Below are 23,219 nucleotides of genomic sequence, written 5' to 3'. Positions count from 1 at the left end.
CAACATGGTTGACATGGGCTACCAAAGGAGGAGGTGAATGAATTCAAAACTATGCATTTGTAGTGTGTGGCAGAAATATTATTTGTTTACAGTTGAACCAATTTTCCAAAGGTAGTAAAAATGTATTGATTAAAAGGAATACCAAATGTTTTTGTTGTAGGCCCTACATTGCAGAAAGATGCTGAGTACTGTATTGCAGTGTAAATCCACTCTTTAGACTGAACCACAGACAGCGAGGGACAGAACAACAGATTGACCCCATCATCAACTGCTCCTGTCTGCTCCATGTGTTGTATAGCAAGGTGGATGTTGTGGCTGGATTTGCTTTGTTATCACAGGTTTCTGAGCAAATCTGTCAGGAGATTGCAAGGCATAGATTCTCTACACACAAATGAGAAGCATTATCAGTTGTGTGTTGTGTTACTCCATATAGTCAATGCCCTGAATGGGCCAATACACATCTGCACAGAAAGAAAGGACCATCACAAACATCAATAATGTCACGACTCCTACCGAAGGTGGCTCCTCTTCATGTTTGGGTGGCGATCGGCGGTCGTCGTCACCCGCCTACTAGCTGCCACCGATCCCTTTTCCCTTTTCTGTTGTTTTTGTCTGATTAGTAACACCTGTTTCTTGTTTAGGTTTAGATGAGCTATTTAAGCCGGTAGGCCCGCCTGCTCTTTGTGCTGGCTTATTTCATTTCCCACTATGTTATTGTGTGGTAGTGTGTGTTGTTTTGGGGTTTTCCCACCGGACTGGTTAGGTCCTGGTTTTGGGCATTTGTGTATGTGCGCCCAGTATCTTGGCGAGTACTATTTTTTCAGTGCGTAATAAAGCGCTATTCTGTACCTTCTGCCTCCTCTGCCTGACTCCGCATCCACTACGCCCAGTGCATTACAAATAAACAAAGCTCTACTACAATATGGTAGGCTATACTGTACCTTCTCAGCAGTGAGGCAATCGGGAAACAAGACTAGAATAGAGTAGAATAAAACAGGGTTTTGTTAGACTAGAATTCCACTGTTGGTTCTCAACATCTGTTAGAAGCATCAAAGAACTACTAGAGGAGCTAAATATGAAGGATGTCCTCCCGAAGAGAACAGCCAGTTCCTTATTTCTTAGTATGGAGCGGGTTTAAGTGCAACCAAAGAAATGGGGAAGAAGCTTTGACATGTTAGCTCTTTGACATCAAACGCAGTGGAGGATAAAAGAGTTTCCATTCATCCTACAACACAGACAGTGCATGACTGCACTTCCAGTCTGATTCATAGGCACAGAGCTCCAAAAAAGCAACAAAAAAGTGTACGCTCTCAGATCTATTCTCAGATCTCTCAATTAAAAGGATAGTTCACCAAATCTGACAACTTTGATTTTGGGTGACTACACCTTTAAGAGGCTATCACTATGCTCTTAACTCTTTGAGTGTGGTACAGTCTCAAAGTGTGCTGCTATAACGTTTTCATAACAACTAAGCTGCAGACGAGAAAGGAAGGAATCATTTGTTTGAATGAGAGGGGTGGTTTAACTGGTTTGTTGAGTCTGCCTGCATGTGCAGTGAGTATTGGTCCCTTCCACTTTGTAGCGTGAAGGTGCAGAGAAACCTCCCACTCGGTGTGAGGCGTCATGTTCTGATGATGTGGCAGCACTGCTCCAAAGACACTCCAACACCATTACTTTTCATTCCATTTCTTTCTTTCCATCCTTCCTTTCAAGTTGTTCTACATGTTTTAACTGAATGTTGTTTTATGCAGTTGGTCTATTTTAATATTAAAAGCTCCTCATGTGTCGCCTTGTCTCCTCTATTATAAGACGCAAATAAAGTTGGCTATTATCATCATTGTGAATTCCTCAGTCTTTATACTTTTTTCTCCTTTTACATCATAGTTGCAAGGAGTATAATGTAGAGTTTTGGGCCTTTTCTCCTCCAGTCTGGGCTGTTTCTTTAATCCTAAACAGTGGCTAGGGGTCATGGGTTTTTCTGTTCAGAGGCGTAAGAGGAGACAGAAAAATATGTTTTTTTTTCAGAGAGCTATGAGAGAGAGAACTAGAGATTAAATGAATGCAGCAGACAGAGAGAGAGAAATAGAATGAGATAGAGACAGAGAGCGAAAGAGTGGGAGAGCGGAAAGATATAGAGAAGCTGTGCAGCTTATATGCAGACCTCTGCTGCAAAGGAGGGATGGAGGATGAGAGGGGGGAGCTGGAGGAGCTATTTGAGGGGGTCAATGGACCAAGCCTTGGAGATTTGAACCCCCCCATCCCATTCAAATCAAAAGCTTGGGAGGAAAAAATCCCCAACTCTACACAGAGAAGCATCATTCCCACCAACCCCTCTCCCCTTCCCCCTTTCAACACTTAGCTCACACCTTGGTTGACAGGGTGCGTGAGGGTGTGAGGGAGAGGACTATCACAGGAACTTGAACAGCAGTATCTACATCAGCATCACAATAGCCCAACCGATTGCCACTCAATGCTATGGACGCTAACCTGGCTCTAACCTACTCAGTTACTCAGCGCTACTGAAGCTAACTGCTAATTAGCAACTTCCCCAAATAGCCTCCTGACAACAGAGACCACCAGCGCACAACAGGCAGCGGCTGCCGCATTATCAGCATGTGCCGGCTCCAAACCCCGAGAGAGTTCTGGCAGCACAAGGCACCATAAATATATTCATGACGTTACGTAAGGCATTTCCTGTGTCATTTGAAGGCATAAGGAAGGCAGTCACGATGTTGGAAGGGATGGTAATGAGCTCTTTGAGTGGTATCTCCTCAAATATTCAAAAACACAGAGCTGTCGGCCCGGTGCCGGTTCAAGGGCTTGGAGTTGATTCCATTTAATTACTTGAAGATTGAAGTCTCCATCCAGTCCCGATGATTGCAGTACCAAACATGGGACTCGATAAAGCTGCTCGATAGTGTGTGCGTAGATTACATAACTCCTTTTGGGTTGGTTAGTCTCTCGTACTGTATCTTGAGTTATTTTGAGATATTTTGCACTTCAAGAAACAGGAAATGCAGGGTAGCATGGTAGCAAAATAGTTGAACCAACCACCAAATTTCACGTGATCTTCACCAATGTCATGGAGCCACTCTTAACTATCCGCATCTTGAGAAAACCCTGGGAGCTTGGATATCCATACATCCCAAAAGATTTCCAAACCACACAATGGATATTTATGACTTTGCCACTGCTACAGTGGGTTGGTGTTGTAAGAGGCGGCTCCACGTACACAAATAGGCCCGCAGGCACTGCAAACACACACAGGAGTGTGCGTACACACATTCACAGACAGTAACAAACATGAGCACATGCGCATAAGCACACACTAGCAAGCACACATGTGCAGGCACACACACACACACACACACTGGCTGGCTACAGTGAGTTCCGGTTAGGGCAGTGTCCACATTTCATCCATTGATCTGATCTTGAAACTAATCTTACTGATCAGGGTCATGAGGAGGTAATGCTGAGGTAAGCTTTTCTTTAGACAAACACAGAATTCAAGGACAGCAACATAATAATCTGTTTTGTTTTGTCTAAACTGGTTACCTAGATCAGTTAAAAATACTCCCAGCACACTGAGGCGGCATGATTGAACTCTGGCAGTTTATTTTTTGTTTCACACAGAGGGACACTTTATTGAGCACACAAATCATCGAAATGCATTCGGGCAGTGACAACAAGGTTTTTACATGGTAGCTGGGTTGCTGAAATACAGTGCCTTCAGAAAGTATTCACACCCCTTGACTTTTCACACATTTTGTTGAGAGACAGCCTGAATTAAAATTTGATACAATTATTTTTTTTGTCACTGGCCTACACACAATACCCCGGAATTATGTTTTTAGAAATTAATAAAAAATTAAAAGCTGAAGTGTCTTGAATCAGTAAGTATTCAACCCATTTGTTATGGCAAGCCTAAATAAGTTCAGGAGTAAACATCTGCTTAACAAGTCACATAATAAGTTGCATGGACTCACTCTGTGTGCAATAATAGTGTTAAACATGATTTTTTAATGACTACCTCATCTCTCTACCCCACACATACAATTATCTGTAGGGTCCCTCAGTACAGCAATGAATTTAAAACACAAATTCAACCACAAAGACCAGGGAGGTTTTCAAATGCCTCGCAATGAAAGGCACCTATTGGTAGATGGATAAACCATTTTAAAAAGCAGACATTGAATATCTCTTTGAACATGGTGAAGTTATTCATTACACTTTGAATGCTGTATCAGTACACCCGTCACTAAAACTCAGTTGCCGGAGGGGAAGGAAACCGCTCAGGGATTTCACCATGAGGCCAAAAACTGAGGATGGATCAACAACATTGTAGTTACTCCACAATACTTAGGAAGCCTGTACAGATTTTTTTTATTCCAAAACACGCAAAAAATGTGGCAAAAAAATGCACTTTAAGTACATTATGCTTTGAATCTATTCTTCCGTGTCCAGAAACCTGCTGCTTTTACTCTCTGTTCCGAAAGCACTAGACGACCAGATCTTTTAGCCTTTAGCCGTACTCTTATCCTACTCCTCCTTTGTTCATCTGGTGATGTATATGTTAACCCAGGCCCTGCAGCCCCCAGCATCACACCCATTCCCCAGGCTCTCTCATTTGTTGACTTCTGTAACCGTAAAAGCATTGGTTTCATGCACGTTAACGTTAGAAGCCTCCCCCTAAGTTTGTTTTATTCACTGCTTTAGCACACTCCGCCAACCCGGATGTCCGAGTCGTGTCTGAATCCTGGCTTAGGAAGGCCACCAAAAATCCTGAAATTTCCATCCCTAACTATAACATTTTCCGACAAGATAGAACTGCCAAAGGGGGCGGAGTTGCAATCTACTGCAGAGATAGCCTGCAGAGCTCTGTCATACTATCCAGGTCTGTGCCCAAACAAATCAAGCTTCTACTTTTAAAAATCCACCTTTCCAGAAACAAGTCTCTCACCTTTGCTGCTTGTTATAGACGCCCCCTCAGCCCCCAGCTGTGCCCTGGACACCATATGTGAATTGATCGCCCCCCATCTGTCTTCAGAGTTCGTACTGTTAGGTGACCTAAACTGGGACATGCTTAACACCCCGGCCATACTACAAGTGAAGCTAGATGCCCTCAATCTCACACAAATCATCAAGCAACCTACCAGGTACAACATGAAATCCGTGACCATGGGCACCGTCTTAGATATCATCCTGACCAACCTGCCCTCTAAATAAACCTGTACTGTCTTTAACCAGGATCTCAGCTATCACTGCCTCATTGCCTGCGTGCGTACCGGTTAAGCTGTCAAACGACCACCCCTCATCACTATCAAACGCTCCCTAAAATACTTCAGCGAGCAGGCCTTTCTAATTGACCTGGCCCGGGTATCCTGGAAGGATATTGACCTCGTCCCGTCAGTAGAGGATACCTGGTTGCTCTTCAAAAGTGCTTTCCTCGCCATCTTAAATAAGCATGCCCCATTACAAAAATGTAGAACTAAGAACAGATATAGTCCGTGGTTCACCCCAGACTTGACTGCCCTTGACCAGCACAAAAACATCTTGTGGTGTTCTGCATTAGCATCGATTAGCCCCCGCGATATGCAACTTTTCAGGGAAGTCAGGAACCAATATATTCAGTCAGTTATGAAAGCTAAGGCTAGATTTAGAAATGTTCATCCTGTGGCACGAAATTCAAAAAGTTTTGGGACACTAAAGTCCATGGAGAATAAGAGCACCTCCTCCTAGCTACCCACTGGATAGGAAACACTGTCACCACCGATAAATCTACGATAATTGATCATTTCAATTAGCATTTTTCCACGGCTGGCCATGCTTCCCACCTGGCTACCCCTATCCTGGCCAACATCTCAGCACCACCTGCAGCATCTTGCCCCCCCCCCCCCCCTTCTCCTTCGCTCTAGCTGCTAGTGATTCTCTGATCCACCTCTACGCAGACGACACCATTGTGTATACAGGCTCTTCAACAGATTTCTGCCAGCACCCTCCCGCCGGTCTTGCATCACTACTCTGGACAGTTCTGACCTAGAATATGTGGACAACTACAAATACCTAGGTGTCTGGTTAGACTGTAAACTCTCCTTCCAGACTCACATTAAGCATCTCCAATCCAAAATGACATCTAGAATCGGCTTCCTATTTCACAACAAAGCCTCCTTCACTCATGCCGTCAAAAATAACCTTGTAAAACTGACTATCCTACCGATCCTTGACTTCGGCGATGTCATTTACAAAATAGCCTCCAACACTCTACTCAGCAAACTGGATGTAGTCTATCACAGTGCCATCCGTTTTATCACCAAAGCCCCATATACTACCCACCAGTGCGACCTGTATGTTCTCGTTGGCTGGTCCTCACTACATATCCATCGCCAAACCCACTGGCTCCAGGTCATCTATAAGTATTTGCTAGGTAAAGCCTCACCTTATCTCAGCTCACTGGTCACCATAGCAACACCCAACCGTAGCATGCGCTCCAGCGGGTATATTGCACTGGTCATCCCCAAAGCCAACACTTCCTTTGGCTGCCTTTCCTTCCAGTTCTCTGCTGCCAATGACTGGAACGAATTGCAAAAATCACTGAAGATGGAGTCTTATATCTCCCTCTCTGATGTTAAGTATCAGCTGCCTAAGCAGCTTACCGATCACTGTACCTGTACACCGCCAATCTGTAAATAGCCCACCCAACTACTTCATTCCCATACTTTTACCTCCCTCTTGCTCTTTTGCATCCCAGTAACTCTACTTGCACATCATTATGTGCACATCTATCACTCCAGTATTAATGATAAATTGTAATTATTTTCGCCTCTAGGGCCTATTTATTGCCTACCTCCCTACTCTTCTACATTTGCACACACTGTACATATATTTTCTATTTTTCTTTTCTATTGTGTTATTGACTCTACGTTTGTTTATGTGTAACTCTGTGTTGTTATTTTTGTCGCACTGCTTTGCTTTATCTTGGCCAGGCCACAGTTGTAAATGAGAACTTGTTCTCAACTGCCCTACCTGGTTAAATAAAAGTTGAAATGAAAAAATATCTCACATCTCAAAATAGGGCTACTTAATGTTAGATCCCTCACTTCCAAGGCAGTTATAGTCAATTATCTAATCACTGATCATAATCTTGATGTGATTGGTCTGACTGAAACATGGCTTAAGTCTGATGAATTGACTGTGTTAATTGAGGCCTCTTCTCCTGGTTACACTACTGACCATATCCATCGCACAAAGGTTGGAGGTGTTGCTAACATTTACTAAGGCAAATTTCAATTGACAATAAAAAAAATACTGTTTTTGTCGTCTGAGCTTCTAGTCATGAAACCTATGCAGCCTTCTCAATCACTTTTTATAGCAACTGTTTACAGGCCTCCTGGGCCGTATATAGCGTTCCTCACGGAGTTCCCTGAATTCCTAACGGACCTTGTAGTCATGGCAGATAATATAAAACTTTTTGGTGACTTTAATATTCACATGGAAAAGTCCACAGACACACTCCAAAAGGTTTACAGAGCCATCATCGACTTAGTGGGTTTTGTCCAACATGTCTCCGGTCCTACTCACTGCCACAGTCATACTCTGGGCCTAGTTTTGTACTGTGGAATACATATTGTAGATCTTAATGTTTTTCTTCATAATCCTGGACTATCGGACCACAATTTTATTACGTTTGCAATCGCAACAAATAATCTGCTCAGACCCCAAACAACGATCATCAAAAGCCGTGCTATAAATTCTCTGACAACCCTAAGATTCCTAGATGCCCATCCAGAGTCCATCAACCTACCTAAGGATGTCAGAGTACAACAATCGGTTAACCACCTAACTGAGGAACTCAATTTAACCTTGCGTAATACCCTAGATGCAGTCACACCCCTAATAACAAAAAACATTAGTCATACTAAACTAGCTCCCTGGTATACAGAAAATACCCGAGCCCTGAAGCAAGCTTCCAGAAAATTGGAACGGAAATGGCGCTACACCAAACTGGAAGTCTTCCGATTAGCTTGGAAAGACAGTACCATGCAGTATCGAAGAGCCCTCACTGCTGCTCGATCATCCTATTTTTCCAACTTAACTGAGGAGAATAAGAACAATCCAAAATGTATTTTTCATACTGTCGCAAAGCTAACTTAAAAGCAGCATTCCCCAAGAGAGGATGGCTTTCACTTCAGCAGTGATAAATTCATGAACTTCTTTGATGAAAAGATCATGATCATTAGAAAGCAAATGATGGACTCCTCTTTAAATCTGCATATTTCTCCAAAGCTCAGTTGTCCGGAGTCTGCACAACACTGCCAGGACCTAGAATCAAGGGAGACACTCAAGTTTTTTAATACTATATCTCTTGACACATTGATGAAAAATAGTAATGTCCTCTAAAACTTCAAGCTGCATACTTTGAAGCTGCATACATATTCAAGATGAATACATATTCCAACTAAACTACTGAAAGAGCTGCTTACTGTGCTTGGCTCCTATGTTGAACATTAATATCCACCGGATGTGTACCAAACTCACTAAAAGTGGCAGTAATAAAGCCTGAAAAAGCCAAACCTTGACCCAGAAAATATAAAAAATGATCGGCCTATATCGAATCTCCCATTCCTTTAAAAAAGCTGTTGCCCAGCAACTCACTGCCTTCCTGAAGACAAACGATGTATATGAAATGCTTCAGTCTGGTTTTAGACCCCATCATAGCACTGAGACTGCACTTGTGAAGGTGGTAAATTACCTTTTAATGGCATCAGACCGAGTCTCTGTATCTGTCCTCGTGCTCCTAGACCTTAGTGCTGCTTTCGATACCATCGATCACCACATTCTTTTGGAGAGATTGGAAACCCAAATTGCTCTACACAGACAAGTTCTGGCCTGGTTTAGATCTTATCTGTCAGAAAGATATCAGTTTGTCTCTGTGGATGGTTTGTCCTCTGACAAAGCAACTGTAAATTTCGGTGTTCATCAAGGTTCCGTTTTAGGACCACTATTGTTTTCACAACATATTTTACCTCTTGGTGATGTCATTCGGAAACATAATGTTAACTTTCACTGCTATGCGGACGATACACAGCTGTACATTTTGATGAAACATGGTGAAGTCTAAAAATTGCATGTTTTTCAGGCATAAGGAAGTGGATGGCAGAAAATGTGTAACTTTTAAACTTGGACAAAACAGAGATGCTAGTTCTATGTCCCAAGAAAAAAAGAGATCTTCTGTTGATCTGACAATGAATCTTGATGGTTGTATAGTCGACTCAAATGAAACTGTAAAAGACCTCAGCATTACTCTGGACCCTGATCTCTCTTTTGACGAACATACCAAGACTATTTCAAGGACAGCTTATTTCCATCTACATTGAAACATTGAAAAAATCTGAAGCTTTCTGTCCAAAACTGATGCAGAAAAATGTATCCATGCTTTTGTCACTTCTAGATTAGACTACTGCAATGCTCTACTTCCCGGGCTACCCAGATAAAGCACTAAATAAACTTCAGTTAGTGCTTAACACGGCTGCTAGAATCTTGACTAGAACCAAAACATTTTTATCATATTACTCTAGTGCTAGCCTCTCTACACAGGCTTCCTGTTGAGGCTAGGGCTGATTTCAAGGTTTTACTGCTAACCTTCAAAGCATTACATGGGCTTGCTCCTACCTATCTTTCAGATTTGGTCCTGCCGTACATACATACACGTACGCTAAGGTCACAAGACGCAGGCGTCCTTACTGTCCTTAGAATTTCTAAGCAAACAGCTGGAGGCAGGGCTTTCAGCTGGAGGTCTGCCTATCCATGTGAGAGACGCAGACTCGGTCTCAACCTTTAAGTCTTTATTGAAGACTCATCTCTTCAGTAGGTTGGTCCTTTGATTGAGTGTAGTCTGGCCCAGGGGTGTGCAGGTGAATGGAAATGCACTGGAGCGACGAACCGCCCTTGCTGTCTCTGCCTGGGCGGTTTCCTTTCTCTCCACTGAGATTATCTGCCTCTAACCCTATTACGGGGGCTGAGTCACTGGCTTACTGGTGCTCTTCCATTGTGTCCCTAGGAGAGGTGCGTCACCTGAGTCGGTTGAGTCACTGACGTGATCTTCCTGTCTGGGTTGGTGCCCCCCTCAGGTTCATGCCCTGGGGAAGATCTTTGTGGGCTATACTTGCCTCAGGGTAGTAAGTTGGTGGTTTGAAGATATCCCTCTAGTGGTGTGGGGGCTGTGCCTTGGCAAAGTGGCTGGGGTTATATCCTGCCTGGTTGGCCCTGTCTGGGTGTATCATCGGACGGGGCCACAGTGTCTCCCGTCTCAGCCTCCAGTATCTATGCTGCAATAGTTGAATTTTTCTCTCTTCTCTCGTTGGACCTGAGCCTTAGGACCATGTCTCAGGACTACCTGGCCTGATGACTCCTTGCTGTCCCCAGTCCACCTGGTCATGCTGCTGCTACAGTTTTAACTGTTCTGCCTGCGGCTATGGAACCCTGATGTGTTCACATGGGACATGCTACCTTGTCCCGGACCTGCTGTTTTCGACTCTCTCTCTCTCTCTACCGCACCTGCTGTCTCAAACTCTGAATCATCGTCTATGAAAAGTCAACTGATATTTACTCCTCTTAATGGACCTGTTGCACCCTCTACAACCACTGTAATTATTATTATTTTACCCGGCTGGTCATCTATGAATGTTTGAACATCTTGGCCATGTACTGTTATAATCTCTACCTGGCACAGCCAGAAGAGGACTGGCCAACCCTCAGAGCCTGGATTCTCTCTAGGTTTTTCCTAGCCACCGTGCTTGCTGTTTGGGGTTTTAGGCTGGGTTTCTGTATAGCACTTTGTGACATCGGCTGATGTGAAAAGGGCTTTATAAATACATTTGATTGATTGATTGATTGAATTTATTAATATTCACCTTTCAGCAGGACAATAACCTTAAACACAAGGCCAAATATACACTAGAGTTGCTTACCAAGACGACATTGAATGTTCCTGAGTGGCCTGGTTACAGTTTGGAGTTAAATTGGCAAAACTATCTATGGAAAAACTTGAAAATGTCTGTCTAGCAATGATCAACAACCAACTTGACAGAGTTGTTGTAATTTTAAATAGAATAATGAGCAAATATTGTACATTCCAGGTGTGCAAAGCTCTTAGAGACTTACCCAGATAGACTCACAGCTGTAATCGCTGCCAAAGGTGATGCTAACATGTATTGACTCAGGGGTGTGAATACTTACGTAAATTATATATTTCTGTATTTCTAAAAACATGTTTCCACTTTGTCATTTTGGGGTATTGTGTGTAGATGGGTGAGAAAAAATGATATTGAATCCATTTTGAATTCAGGCTATAACTCAATAAAATGTGGAATAAGTCAAGGGATATGAATACTTTCTGAAGGCACCGTGTCTCAGCAACCCAGCTACCATGTATGACTTAGTAGAACTCTAAATCTAGCCCATGTCAGACGTATTCCCAAGTCAAATATGTATTTCTAATATTTCACATACTTGAAGTGGACTTGAAGCAATGGAGTCCAAAAAGTGCAAACTCTTAATGTCAGGCAAGTTTCTCAAACAGTATTTGGAATAAGTATACAACCCAGGCCTGTCCTACACAAAACATCCACCACAAGAGAGTAAATCTACTCTGTAGACAAAACAGAATCAATTGTACCAAATCAAACCACCCACCCCAAAACACAGAATCGCCTTCATCAAAGACGCATTGACGAAGCCAAACTGACTTGCTATGTTGATAACTAAGGTCTCATTATAGGACATTCAACCCATCCACAGCAGTAAGGGCTGGGGTGTCCAGTCAGCAGACGGCTGCTGCAATGAATCCATTTCAGTTAGTCTAGCAGAGGCGTGACAGTTGGACAGTGGTAGAGCGGAGGGACCTGGGGCCTAAATGACTGGCTCCTCTCCAGAGCTCTGGGTAAGTCATACAGCGCTGATGACACTGAGCTAATGAGCTGTGACCAGGGACCGGGGGAGGCTGCGTGTCTGTCTAAGGTGTCTGCTAACACAGCGACAGGTGTCTGTGTGTGTATGGAGGGGTGGGTGTGCAATTGTGTGTATGAGAGAGTGATGGACTGGGTGCGTGTGTGTGCGTGTGTGCCTGTGACGTCCACCTAACTCACCGTTTACTGTGAGGTGCACCCAGCTGCCGTTGTGAAAGGTGTTGTACTGCTGCTCCAACATCAGGACCTTACACTCATACCAGCCCTGGTCGTCTGAACGCACCTTCTCAATCCGCAGAGAAGATTTTCCGTACAGACTGGCTCGGCCTGGGGGGGGGGGGGGGGGGGGGGGGGGGATAGGAAGGAAGGGGAGAGAGATTAATAACAGTGGTCAAACCAGGAAACATACTATTCAGTACGCTATAATCCATAGTACACTCTTAGAAAAAAAGGTGTTATCTCAAACCTAAAAGGATTCTGAGGCTGTCCCCATAGGATAACCCTTTGAAGAGTCTGTTTGGGTTCCATGCAGAACCCTTTCTTCAGACGGTTCTACATGACACCCAAAAGGGTTCTACCTGGAACCAAAAGGGTTTTTACCTGGAACCAAAAGGGGTTCTCCTATGAAGAACACTTTTGGAACCCTTTTTTCTAAGGGTGTATATAATCCTCCCTCTACTGTATCATATAGACCAGGTTTTCCGAACCACCGGGCCCAGGACCTGTACCTTAATCTTCTTCATTCTAGGGCACGGGATCAGTATTCCATTAACTACATTAACTTCCATTAGTCTGTGAGCAAGTCTGAGAGCCAGTAGCTCATATCTTACTCCCAGAAGCATTTTTGTGAAAAAAGTAATTACCCACAACATATGCTGGTTGGATGGACTGGACACGCATCAAGTCTCAAACATTATTACGATAGCCACATTACACTATACTTACAGGAGCAAGCTTACATGGACATGATATGCAATAATACTATCCATTTTAGCACATTGACTAACCCCGATTTACATGAGAAGTTTGAACAGAAGTGAGGTGAGTAAATAGCCTATGGTCAAATAACTACAGTAGGCTAATAACAAATGCCCCTTGTTTCTTTAGCCAACTAAAATCAGGGATAGCTCCCAGGGATCCAAGAATGGTGAGTTGAAATGGTTTTAGTATTCTCCCAAGTGACATTTGCTTGCTAAATAGCAATTAAATTTGCATGCCAAATGAAAAGAAGGGACCCTGTATATAATGTTGTGCTCTACAAAATCTGAAGAAATATCGGTAAGTAGATGTGCTTGTTTTATTTTGGGTGGCAGGCGTGCCGAGTGCCATTCCTAACTCCTCCAAACACCCCACCAGACGCATAGAAATGGAGCATAGAAACACAAGAGCCTGCCAAATCTGAATCCATCATAAAACTAGGACTACAGGGGTTGTGTAGCAGCCCAGTGTCACAGCAGCTTTCACTCTTTACAGGTCAAACAGTGAAGGGGGGGGGGGGGTATTTATGATTTTGCTCTTGGCAATCTGGCAACCCCTCATAACAGATGGCGGCTGACGGTATGGGCTAAACAAAGGGCTTTGAAGGCACAATGGCCCACAACATCAACATTATCAAAGTCCTCCACGGCTCATTACGCACTCCCTAGAGTCAATGTTTTTGAGTGACTTCCGTTACGTAACACATGTTATATCACATTAAGTAAGGGCAAATAGAAAATAACTATTAATAGGACAACTGTGACTTTATTCCTAGCCTGTGTGCAAATGTGCAGGTCTGTTTCTATCCATCTGCTTTTGTCATCATAACACCACGTTTCCATCTGTACTCATCTCTGTCTATCAGTGTATGTACAGTGCCTTTAACTTTTTCCACATTTTGTTACGTTACAGCCTTATTCTAAAATTGATTAAATAAATAAAGATCCTCAGCACTCGAAATTGAGCTCAGGTGCACCCTGTTTCCATTGATCATCCTTGAGATGTTTCTACAACTTGATTGGAGACCACCTGTGGTAAATTCAATTGATTGGACATGATTTGGAAAGGCTAGTTAGTTAGATCTAAGTATGGTGATTTGTGTTTAAGGTCAGAGAGAACTCCCATTTGTTTCTGTAAAATAGAACATGACTGTTTCTCCTAGAACTGATTGTCCTCCATTAATTGTAAGTCAACTGTAACTTGTTTGAGTCAATATAAGGTCAACAGTTGACAGTGCATGTCATAGCAAAAACCAAGCCATGAGATCGAAGGAATTGTCCATAGAGCTGCGAGACAGGATTGTGTCGAGTCACAGATCTGGGGAAGGGTATCAAAACATTTCTGCAGCATTGAAGGTCCCCAAGAACACAGTGGCCTCCATCATTCTTAAATGGAAGAAGTTTGGAACCACCAAGACTCTTCCTAGAGCTGGCCGCACGGCCAAACAGAGAAATCGAGGGAGAAGCGCCTTGGTCAGTGAGGTGACCAAGAACCCGATGGTCACTCTAGAGTTCCTCTGTGGAGATGGGCGAATTTTCCAGAAGGACAACCATCTCTGCAGCACTCCACCAATCAGGCCTTTATGGTAGAGTGGCCAGACGGAAGCCACTCCTCAGTAAAAGGCACATGACAGCCCGCTTGGAGTTTGCCCCTAAAAGGCTCCTAAAGGATTCTCAGGCCAAGAGAAACAAGATTAGGTAAATTTACTGAATAAAATGTGTAGGCTTGCTTCCGCTGAATAATAAGATTTGTAGCCTACCATAGCCATTTGATCTTTGATATATTAAATGAGTGAATTCTTTCAAAAGGCATAAAGCCAAGATTGAACTCTTTGGCCTGAATGACAAGTGGCACGTCTGGAGGAAACCTGGCACCATCCCTACGTGAAGCATGGTGGTGGCAGCATTATGCTGTGGAGATGTTTTTCAGGGGCAGGGACTGGGAGACTAGTCAGGATTGAGGGAAAGATGAACGGAGCAAAGTACTGAGAGATCCTTGATGAAAACCTGCTCCAGAGCACTCAGGACCTCAGACTAGGGTGAAATTTCACCTTCCAACAGGACAACGACACTAAGCACAGAGCCAAGACAACGCAGGAGTGGCTTCGGGACAAGTCTCTGAATGTCCTTGAGTGGCCTAGCCAGAGCCCAGACTTGAACCAGATCAAACATCTCTGAAGAGACCTGAAAATAGCTGTGCAGCGAAATTCCCATTCCAACCTTACAGAGCTTGAGAGGGTCTACAGAGAAGAATGGTAAAAACTCTCCAAATACAGGTGTGCCAAGCGTCATACCCCATAATACTCAAGGCTGTAATCGCTGCCAAAGGTGCTTCAACAAAGTACTGAGTAAAGGGTCTGAATACTTATGTAAATGTGATATTTCAGTTTTGCTTTGTCATTACGGGGTATTGTGTGTAGATTGAGGGAAAAAAACTATTTAAACAATTTTAGAACAAGGTTGTAACCTAACAAAATGTGGAAAAAGGAAAGGGGTCTGAATACTTTCCGAAGGCACTGTACATGCATATGTGTTTATATCTGTATATACTGTTTGCCTGAATGTCTATATCGGTGTTTCTTTATTTTTCTGTGTGTACCAATGCTTTATATATATATATACTCGATGACTGTGTTGAATCCATCGTGCCTCCATCTTGGCACTCCCCCACCCTTGTAAAAAAATATTTTGGACGGTATAGAAATGCATTTATACATGTCTACATTCGTTGTTTTTTTTACACATTTATTATATTACAGACACCTTAATGCATACTTTGAAATGATGTTATGTGAGCTAAACATAAAAATTATACGTAAAAAATATATAAGAAATTGTTAAATACATACATATGGAGGACTGATCCTACAACCGGTGGCTTCAAAGCCTCTCAATGGCCAATACATAGCACCAGTAATCCAGGTTTTATATACATAATTGGTGTGTACAGGTAGGGCAGCAGCATGAAGCCTCAGGTCTAGAGTACCACTCAGTCAGACCTCTTCTCTGAGCTAATGATGACACAGCTGGTACACTTGTCCCTCCTTTCCCTCTTCTCTCCTCTCATTCCTCAAATGACCTCATACCTGTCAGTGCATGTCAGACTGCCACACCTAGTGATTGTCATATCAAATCAAATGGGATGATATTGTGAGAGGAGCCATCTACAATTCACACTAGCTCCAACGCAAACCTGAGAGGATTCCTAATAAGTTCTGCTAAACTTTGACATAAGGGCAATGTGGATGTTGTCGCTTTGAGGAACTTATGCAAGTCTAGTCTTTTTTGGGGCCTGTGTGAGTGGCTGTGGTTGAAGGTTGGCTCTCACACTGTAGCGAATATTGGAGATCAGTGTTGGAGATCTATAATTCAGAAGGATAACAGCCTGCCTGGCCAATAGAAAGGAAGGATTACGTTAAAAGTCAGCTATATTTTTTAAGTGGGGATGGGAGAGAGGGGGGAAACTATGCGGACATGGAGGTTGAAGATAGTACCAAAGTTGTGGGACATGCTGGAAGTGTAGGTACAGGTAAAGAGAGTCCTCTACTCAGTGGAGTGGCCTGTATCTGTGCCACAGTTAATGTAACCGTTACTGTGGCTCTTTTTCTTTGAAACAAGTGTACCACAATCTTTTGGTTTCAGAAAAAATGCCTGATCCAACGCTGAGTGCTTGTTTCTATAGAAAATAGGGCATAGGGAGAGAAATCCGGGTGGCGCAGTGGTCTAGGGCACTGCATCGCAGCGCTAGCTGTGCCACCAGAGACTCTGGGTTCGCGCCCAGGCTCTGTCGCAGCCGGCTGCGACCGGGAGGTCCGTGGGGCGACACACAATTGGCCTAGCGTCGTCCTTGTCTCATCGCGCACCGGCGACTCCTGTGGTGGGCAGGGCGCAGTGCACGCTAACCAAGGTCGCCAGGTGCATGGTGTTTCCTCCGACTCATTGGTGCTTCCGGGTTGGATGCGCACTGTGTTAAGAAGCAGTGCATCTTGGTTGGGTTGTGTTTCGGAGAATGCATGGCTTTCGACCTTTGTCTCTCCCGAGCCCGTACGGGAGTTGTAGCGATGAGACAAGATAGTAATTACTAACAATTGTATACCACGAAAAGGGGCTAAAAAAAATAAAACGTTTTTAAAAGTTTTAAACAGAATACTAAGCCTAAACGACCCGTAGCACTCACGTCTGTAACCATGAAGTGCTTTGAAAGGCTGGTCATGGCTCACATCAACACCATTATCCCAGAAACCCTATACCCACTCCAGCTTGCATTCCGCACCAACAGATCCACAGATTTTGCACTCAAAACTCCCCTTTCCCACACTTTTTTCACTTATGTGAGAATGCTATTCATTGACTACAACACCATAGAGCCCTCAAAGCTCATCACTAAGCTAAGGACCCTGGGACTAAACACCCCCCCCCCCCGCCACGCTGATCCCCAACACGGGGACACCTCAGGGGTGCGTGCTCAGTCCCCTCCTGCACTCCCTGTTCACTCATGACTGCATGGCCAGGCACGACTCCAACACCATCATCAAGTTTGCCAATGACACAACAGTGATAGGCCTGATCACCAACAATGATGAGACAGCCTATAGGGAGGAGGTCAAAGACCTGGCCGTGTGGTGCCAGGACAACAACCTCTCCCTCAACATGATCAAGACAAAGGAGATGATTGTGGACTACAGGAGAAGGAGGACAGAGCACGCCCCCATTCTCATTTACGGGGCTGCAGTGGAGCTGGTTGAGAACTTGAAGTTCCTTGGTGTCCACATAACCAACAACCTATCATGGTCCAAACACACTAAGACAGTCGTGAAGAGGGCATGACAAAGCCTATTCCCCCTCAGGAGACTGAAAAGATTTGGCAAGAGTTCTCAGATCCTCAAAAGGTTCTACAGCTGCACCATCGAGAGCATCCTGAATGGTTGCAACTGCTCGGCCTCCGACCGCAACAGCCCAGTACATCACTGGGGCGAAGCTTCCCACCATCCAGGATCTCTATAGCAGGTGGTATCAGAGGAAGGCCCTAAAAATTGTCAAAGACCCCAGCCACCCTAGTCATAGACTGTTCTCTCTGCTACCGCACGGCAAGCAGTACCGGAGCGCCAAGTCTAGGTCCAAAAGGTTTCTTGGTCCAAAACAGCTTCTACCCCCAAGCCATACGACTCCTGAACAGCTAATCAAACGGCTACCCAGACCCCTCTTTTACGCTACTGCCACTCTCGGTTTATTATCTATGCACGGTCACTTTAACTCTACCTACATGTACATATTACCTGAATGACCTCGACTAACCGGTGCCCCCGCACATTGACTCTGTACTGGTACCCCTGTATATAGCCTACCTATTGTTATTTTACTGCTGCTATTAATTATTTGTTACTCTTATTTTCTATTTATTTAAACATTTTTGTTACTTATCTATTTTTTTACTTAACACATTTTTCTTCTTAACTTCTTAAAGCATTGTTGGTTAAGGGCTTGTAAAGTAAGCATTTCACTGTAAGGTCTACTACACCTGTTGTATTCGGCGCATGTGTCAAATACAATTTGATTTGATTTGATTTATCATATTCTCTACGAAGACAGTCAAATGCAGACCCAAGTCAATGGTGTTAGAACTGAGGTCTCATTTAGGCCCAGAATGTGGTGTATGACAGACTCTTTGTAGCTCCTAATGGAACAAGCCAAACACCATAGATAAATGTTCCACTCTCAGGAAGTGGAAATGCCTTCCTGCCAATACACAAAGCCTTTTCATTGGCTTGGGGTGGCTAGACGGCACGACACCGAAACAAAGATGCACCTTGTTGGCACGACAGACGGAGGGCCGCCCTTCGCCCAGAGGAAGCAGTGCCCCCTCAGTGCCCTCCATGGTGAAAAAAGCAGCAGTCCAATCTACAATGGGCACAACTCAGACCTCTGTGTGAATAAGAAGTGCTATTGATTCCTAGCCTTGACGCTGACCCTCATTCTGTTCCGGCGCTGTTCCATCCTCACTGTGTTCCATTGTAACTCACAGTAGAGGGAGGCAGAAGTCAGTTAGCGGCGACTAGAGCTTCGGATCCAGCAGTAGCATTAATTGAAAAGGGCCCCTGTTCAGTAGCTACTGCAGCGCAGCAGGGAAAAATTGGCTGAAGTTTAAAGCACGGGTTGTCAATCTCTGTGAGGGTTGTCAAATGTAATTTGTGCCGGGGTGCGAGGAGCTGTCTAAAAACAGCAACAGGGAAGATTGTAGAGGAGAAGCATAAATCCTTTGAAAGGTATTCCAACAATAAAATGATCTAGAGCTGGCTGGAAGCTATTTTAGAAGATTGAAAATGTTCTATCACCTTCAATTATTTGTCTCTTGATGCACTAAAACACTGTCCATATGATTTAAGTCTTTGATCCAGTAAAATGTTATTAATCACAATCAATTGGTCAATGTATCACTTCGATGCCATTTAGCCATTTAATAATTATGTTGACTATTGTTCTCTAAATGATTATTTACACAGAACAAAATTATAAAAACAACATGCAAAGTCTTGGTCCCATGTTTCATGAGCTGAAATAAAATATTAAAGAAACTGTCCGGATCTACGTGTACGACAGCATGTTCCAGTACCCGCCAATATCCAGCAACTTTGCACAGACATTGAAAAGGAGTGGGACAACATTCCACAGGACACAATTAACAGACTGACTAACTCTATGCGAAGGAGATGTGTCATGCTCCACGAGACAAATGGTGGTCACACCAGATACTGACCGGGTTTCTGATCCACGCCATTACTTTTTTTAAAAGGTATCTGTCACCAACAGATGCATATCTGTATTCCCAGTCTTGAGAAATCCATAGATTTAGGGCCTAATGATTTCCTTGTATGACCTGTAACTAAATAAAATCTTTGAAATTGTTGCATGTTGTGTTTATATATATTTTTCTGTATAGTTTGCAGCTTCAACCTAATCAAGTAGTCAGCAATACATAAAGAGGCATGCTTTGTCCCCAGTGTCCCTGATGTAACCAAACTGACAGAACTGCTCAGACTTTGGCCTGATGTAGAAATCCTCAACCGCTCTCATTAACATTTACTGTGAGTACAACCATTAAAATAGCATATTCTGCCCCTGGCGACGTCTGATAAACTATCAGGTTTCATTTGATCTTTTCTAAAACGGACATGCTCAGTAAATTACCACACACCTTTTCTGTGGTTGCTCCGTATCGATGCTGTAATGTTCCAATAGCCCAGATGAAGAAGACAAAAACACACGGTCCAACACACTTTTGACCCATCAACTCAACCGTTACGCACTTCTGGTCTGGAGGCCTTTCAACTTCTGCTCCTGTTTGAAGTGCAATGGCATACCACCTGGGTGGGTATTCTCCCCCAACCGATTGTCCACAGGTTATTGAAGTCAGCAGAGCTATTCTGAGAGGTTGTCTGTCCTTTTCCCAAAGGGCAGTGATTGTCTAAAAGCCATTGCTGAGCTTAATACAAATATATTAAAATATAAATAGGATATTTCTCCAATTTACATGATTCAGATGAATAAAATCACCTTTGAGGGAACACATCTTTCTCATGATTATGGATTGCTTTCCTTTGCTCTTATTTCCTGTTATTATAAAGAGTCTTGATTCCCAGAGACTGACATGGAGGCCAGAGTCCTATAGACTCTCTATCTTACTAAAAGATTTTACTGAGTTGCAGTTCTTATAAGGAAATCAGTCTATTTAAATAATTTCATTATGCCCTAATGTCACGCCCTGGCCTTAAAGAGCCTTTTTATTTCTCTATTTTTGGTTAGGTCAGGGTGTGATTAGGGTGGGCATTCTAGGTTTTCTATTTCTATGTTGGTGTGTTTTTTTCCCCAATCGGAGGCAGCTGTCTATCGTTGTCTCTGATTGGGAATCAGATATAAGTTGTCAGTTTCCTTTTGGGTTTTGTGGGACCTTGTCTTTCTTTGTTGCTTTATTGCACGACTAGCTTTATGGTCGGTTTGTGGTCATTGGTTTTCCCCGGTGTTACGGTTTCAAATAAAGAGAGAATGTACGCCTACCACCCTGCACCTTGGTCCGGTCATTTATCATCCGACGACGAGCATAACACTTAATCTATGGATTTCACATGATTGGGAAAGGGCACAATCCATCCACTGGGGAGCCAGGCCCAGCCAATAAAAATGAGTTTTTCCCCATAAAAAGGCTTTATTAGAAACAGAAAGACTCCTCAGCACCCTCTCAGACGATCCCGCAGGTGAAGAAGCCGGATGTGTAGGTCCTGGGCTGGTGTGGTTAAACGTGGTCTGTGGTTGTGAGGCCGGTTGGACGTACTGCCAAATTCTCTAAAACAACGTTGGAGGCAGCTTATTCTCTGGCAACAGCTCTGGTGGACATTCCTGCAGTAAACATGCCAATTGCACGCTCCTTCAAAACTTCAGACACCTATGGCATAGTTTTGTGTGACAAAACTACACACTATAGAGTACCATTTTATTGTCCCCAGCACAAGGTGCACCTGTGTAATGATCATGCTGTTTAATCAGTTTCTTGATATGCCACACCTGTCAGGTGGATGGATTATCTTGACAAAGGAGAAATGCTCACCAACAGGGATGAAACAAATATGTGCTCAGAATATGAGAGAAATACGTTTTTTATGCGTATGGAACATTTCTGGGATCTTTTATTTCAGCTCATGAAACATGGAACCAACACTTTACATGTTGCGTTAATATTTTTGTTTAGTATATAATACAGTATGTCTTTGTTGGAACCATGTGACATCAAACACGCAAATGACTTGCTACTTGGCTGCTCAGTCAGCTATCTGGCTGCAGTATTAACTATTCTGCTTCATGGCTGGATTATCGGTCATAATCAGTTGTTTATAATACATTATAAAGAAGGCATTCATAGCAACTGCCTCCGACTCCAAATCCTAGAGATTTTGCTGTGGGAGCCTGGCTCTGCATTGTAAAGGCACTTTAACAGAAACCTCCACTTTGTCTGATGCAGACTGCAGATAATCTTTTGACTGGCTCCCAACCAAAGGGATTATAGTGTGCTAATCATATATGTCATATTAACAGTATAATGCATCTAATGGGAGTGATGTTATTTAAGGGATCAAAGGGAAGCAGATTGTTTTCCACTGTGATCATTCTAGGATACCTTTAATAGCGAAATATATGACCTAGGAACAAATTCACCTGTAAAATCAATGGAGTTGTTTATTATCCATTTTAAAGGAAGACATCTTTGTATCTTCACCCTCATTATACATTGATCTATTCTATCAATAAGAATTTAAGCACATTTTAAACCCATTCATTATATCTAATAACACCTGTCAAAGAACAACAATATTATGGTCTCATAGCTAAAGCAGAGATCAGCCATATGTCATGTTTCACAAGCCGTATCACACTTCTCGCACCTGAGAAGGGGATATTTCTTACAGAGCATTTGATTCCCACTGTGGGTGTAAGGGGAGGGTTGTGAGAGTGTGGGAGTTGATGTTATGTGATATACAGAGACAACCTCCCCTAGACTGCAGTGAAAATCCCAAACGTGCTCCGTTCCTTACACACACTCGATCTTGTGAATCTGAAAACACTTTAGCCTCTCTGATCAATTGAAAGTGTTTTTTTTATTGAGACAGACAAATGATATGGGAGGGGGAGATTCAGAGTAGCGGTGGGGCCGAGATTTATATACAGTGGGGCAAAAAAGTATTTAGTCAGCCACCAATTGTGCAAGTTCTCCCACTTAAAAAGATGAGAGAGGCCTGTAATTTTCATCATAGGTACACTTCAACGATGACAGACAAAATGAGAAAAAAAATCCAGAAAATCACATTGTAGGATTTTTTATGAATTTATTTGCAAATTAAGAGGCTCCTCTGTCCTCCACTCGTTACCTGTATTAATGGCACCTGTTTGAACTTGTTATCAGTATAAAATACACCTGTCCACAACTTCAAACAGTCACACTCCAAACTCCACTATGGCCAAGACCAAAGAGCTGTCAAAGGACACCAGAAACAAAATTGTAGACCTGCACCAGGCTGGGAAGACTGAATCTGCAATAGGTAAGCAACTTGGTTTGAAGAAATCAACTGTGGGAGCAATTATTAGGAAATGGAAGACATACAAAACCACTAATAATCTCCCTCGATCTGGGGCTCCACGCAAGATCTCACCCCGTGGGGTCAAAATGATCACAAGAACGGTGAGCAAAAATCCCAGAACCACACGGGGCACCTAGTGAATGACCTGCAGAGAG

At 43.3% G+C, this 23,219-nt stretch overlaps 1 protein-coding gene across 1 annotated transcript in view; it reads right to left on the bottom strand.

Annotated features, from left to right (window-relative positions):
* LOC110533527 (protein turtle homolog B) overlaps nt 1-23,219 on the bottom strand; it is a 198,780-nt gene that overhangs the window by 127,684 nt on the left and 47,877 nt on the right. The window contains exon 3 of the mRNA XM_021617823.2: nt 12,144-12,290. Coding sequence (XP_021473498.2) covers nt 12,144-12,290 — 147 coding nt within the window. The remainder of the gene's footprint in view (nt 1-12,143; nt 12,291-23,219) is intronic.

The sequence above is a fragment of the Oncorhynchus mykiss genome, chromosome 10 (genome assembly GCF_013265735.2).
Source record: "Oncorhynchus mykiss isolate Arlee chromosome 10, USDA_OmykA_1.1, whole genome shotgun sequence".
Classification (NCBI taxonomy): Eukaryota; Metazoa; Chordata; class Actinopteri; order Salmoniformes; family Salmonidae; genus Oncorhynchus; species Oncorhynchus mykiss.
Note: the sequence above shows the minus strand (reverse complement) of the source record. Positions and strands in the feature narration are given on the sequence as shown.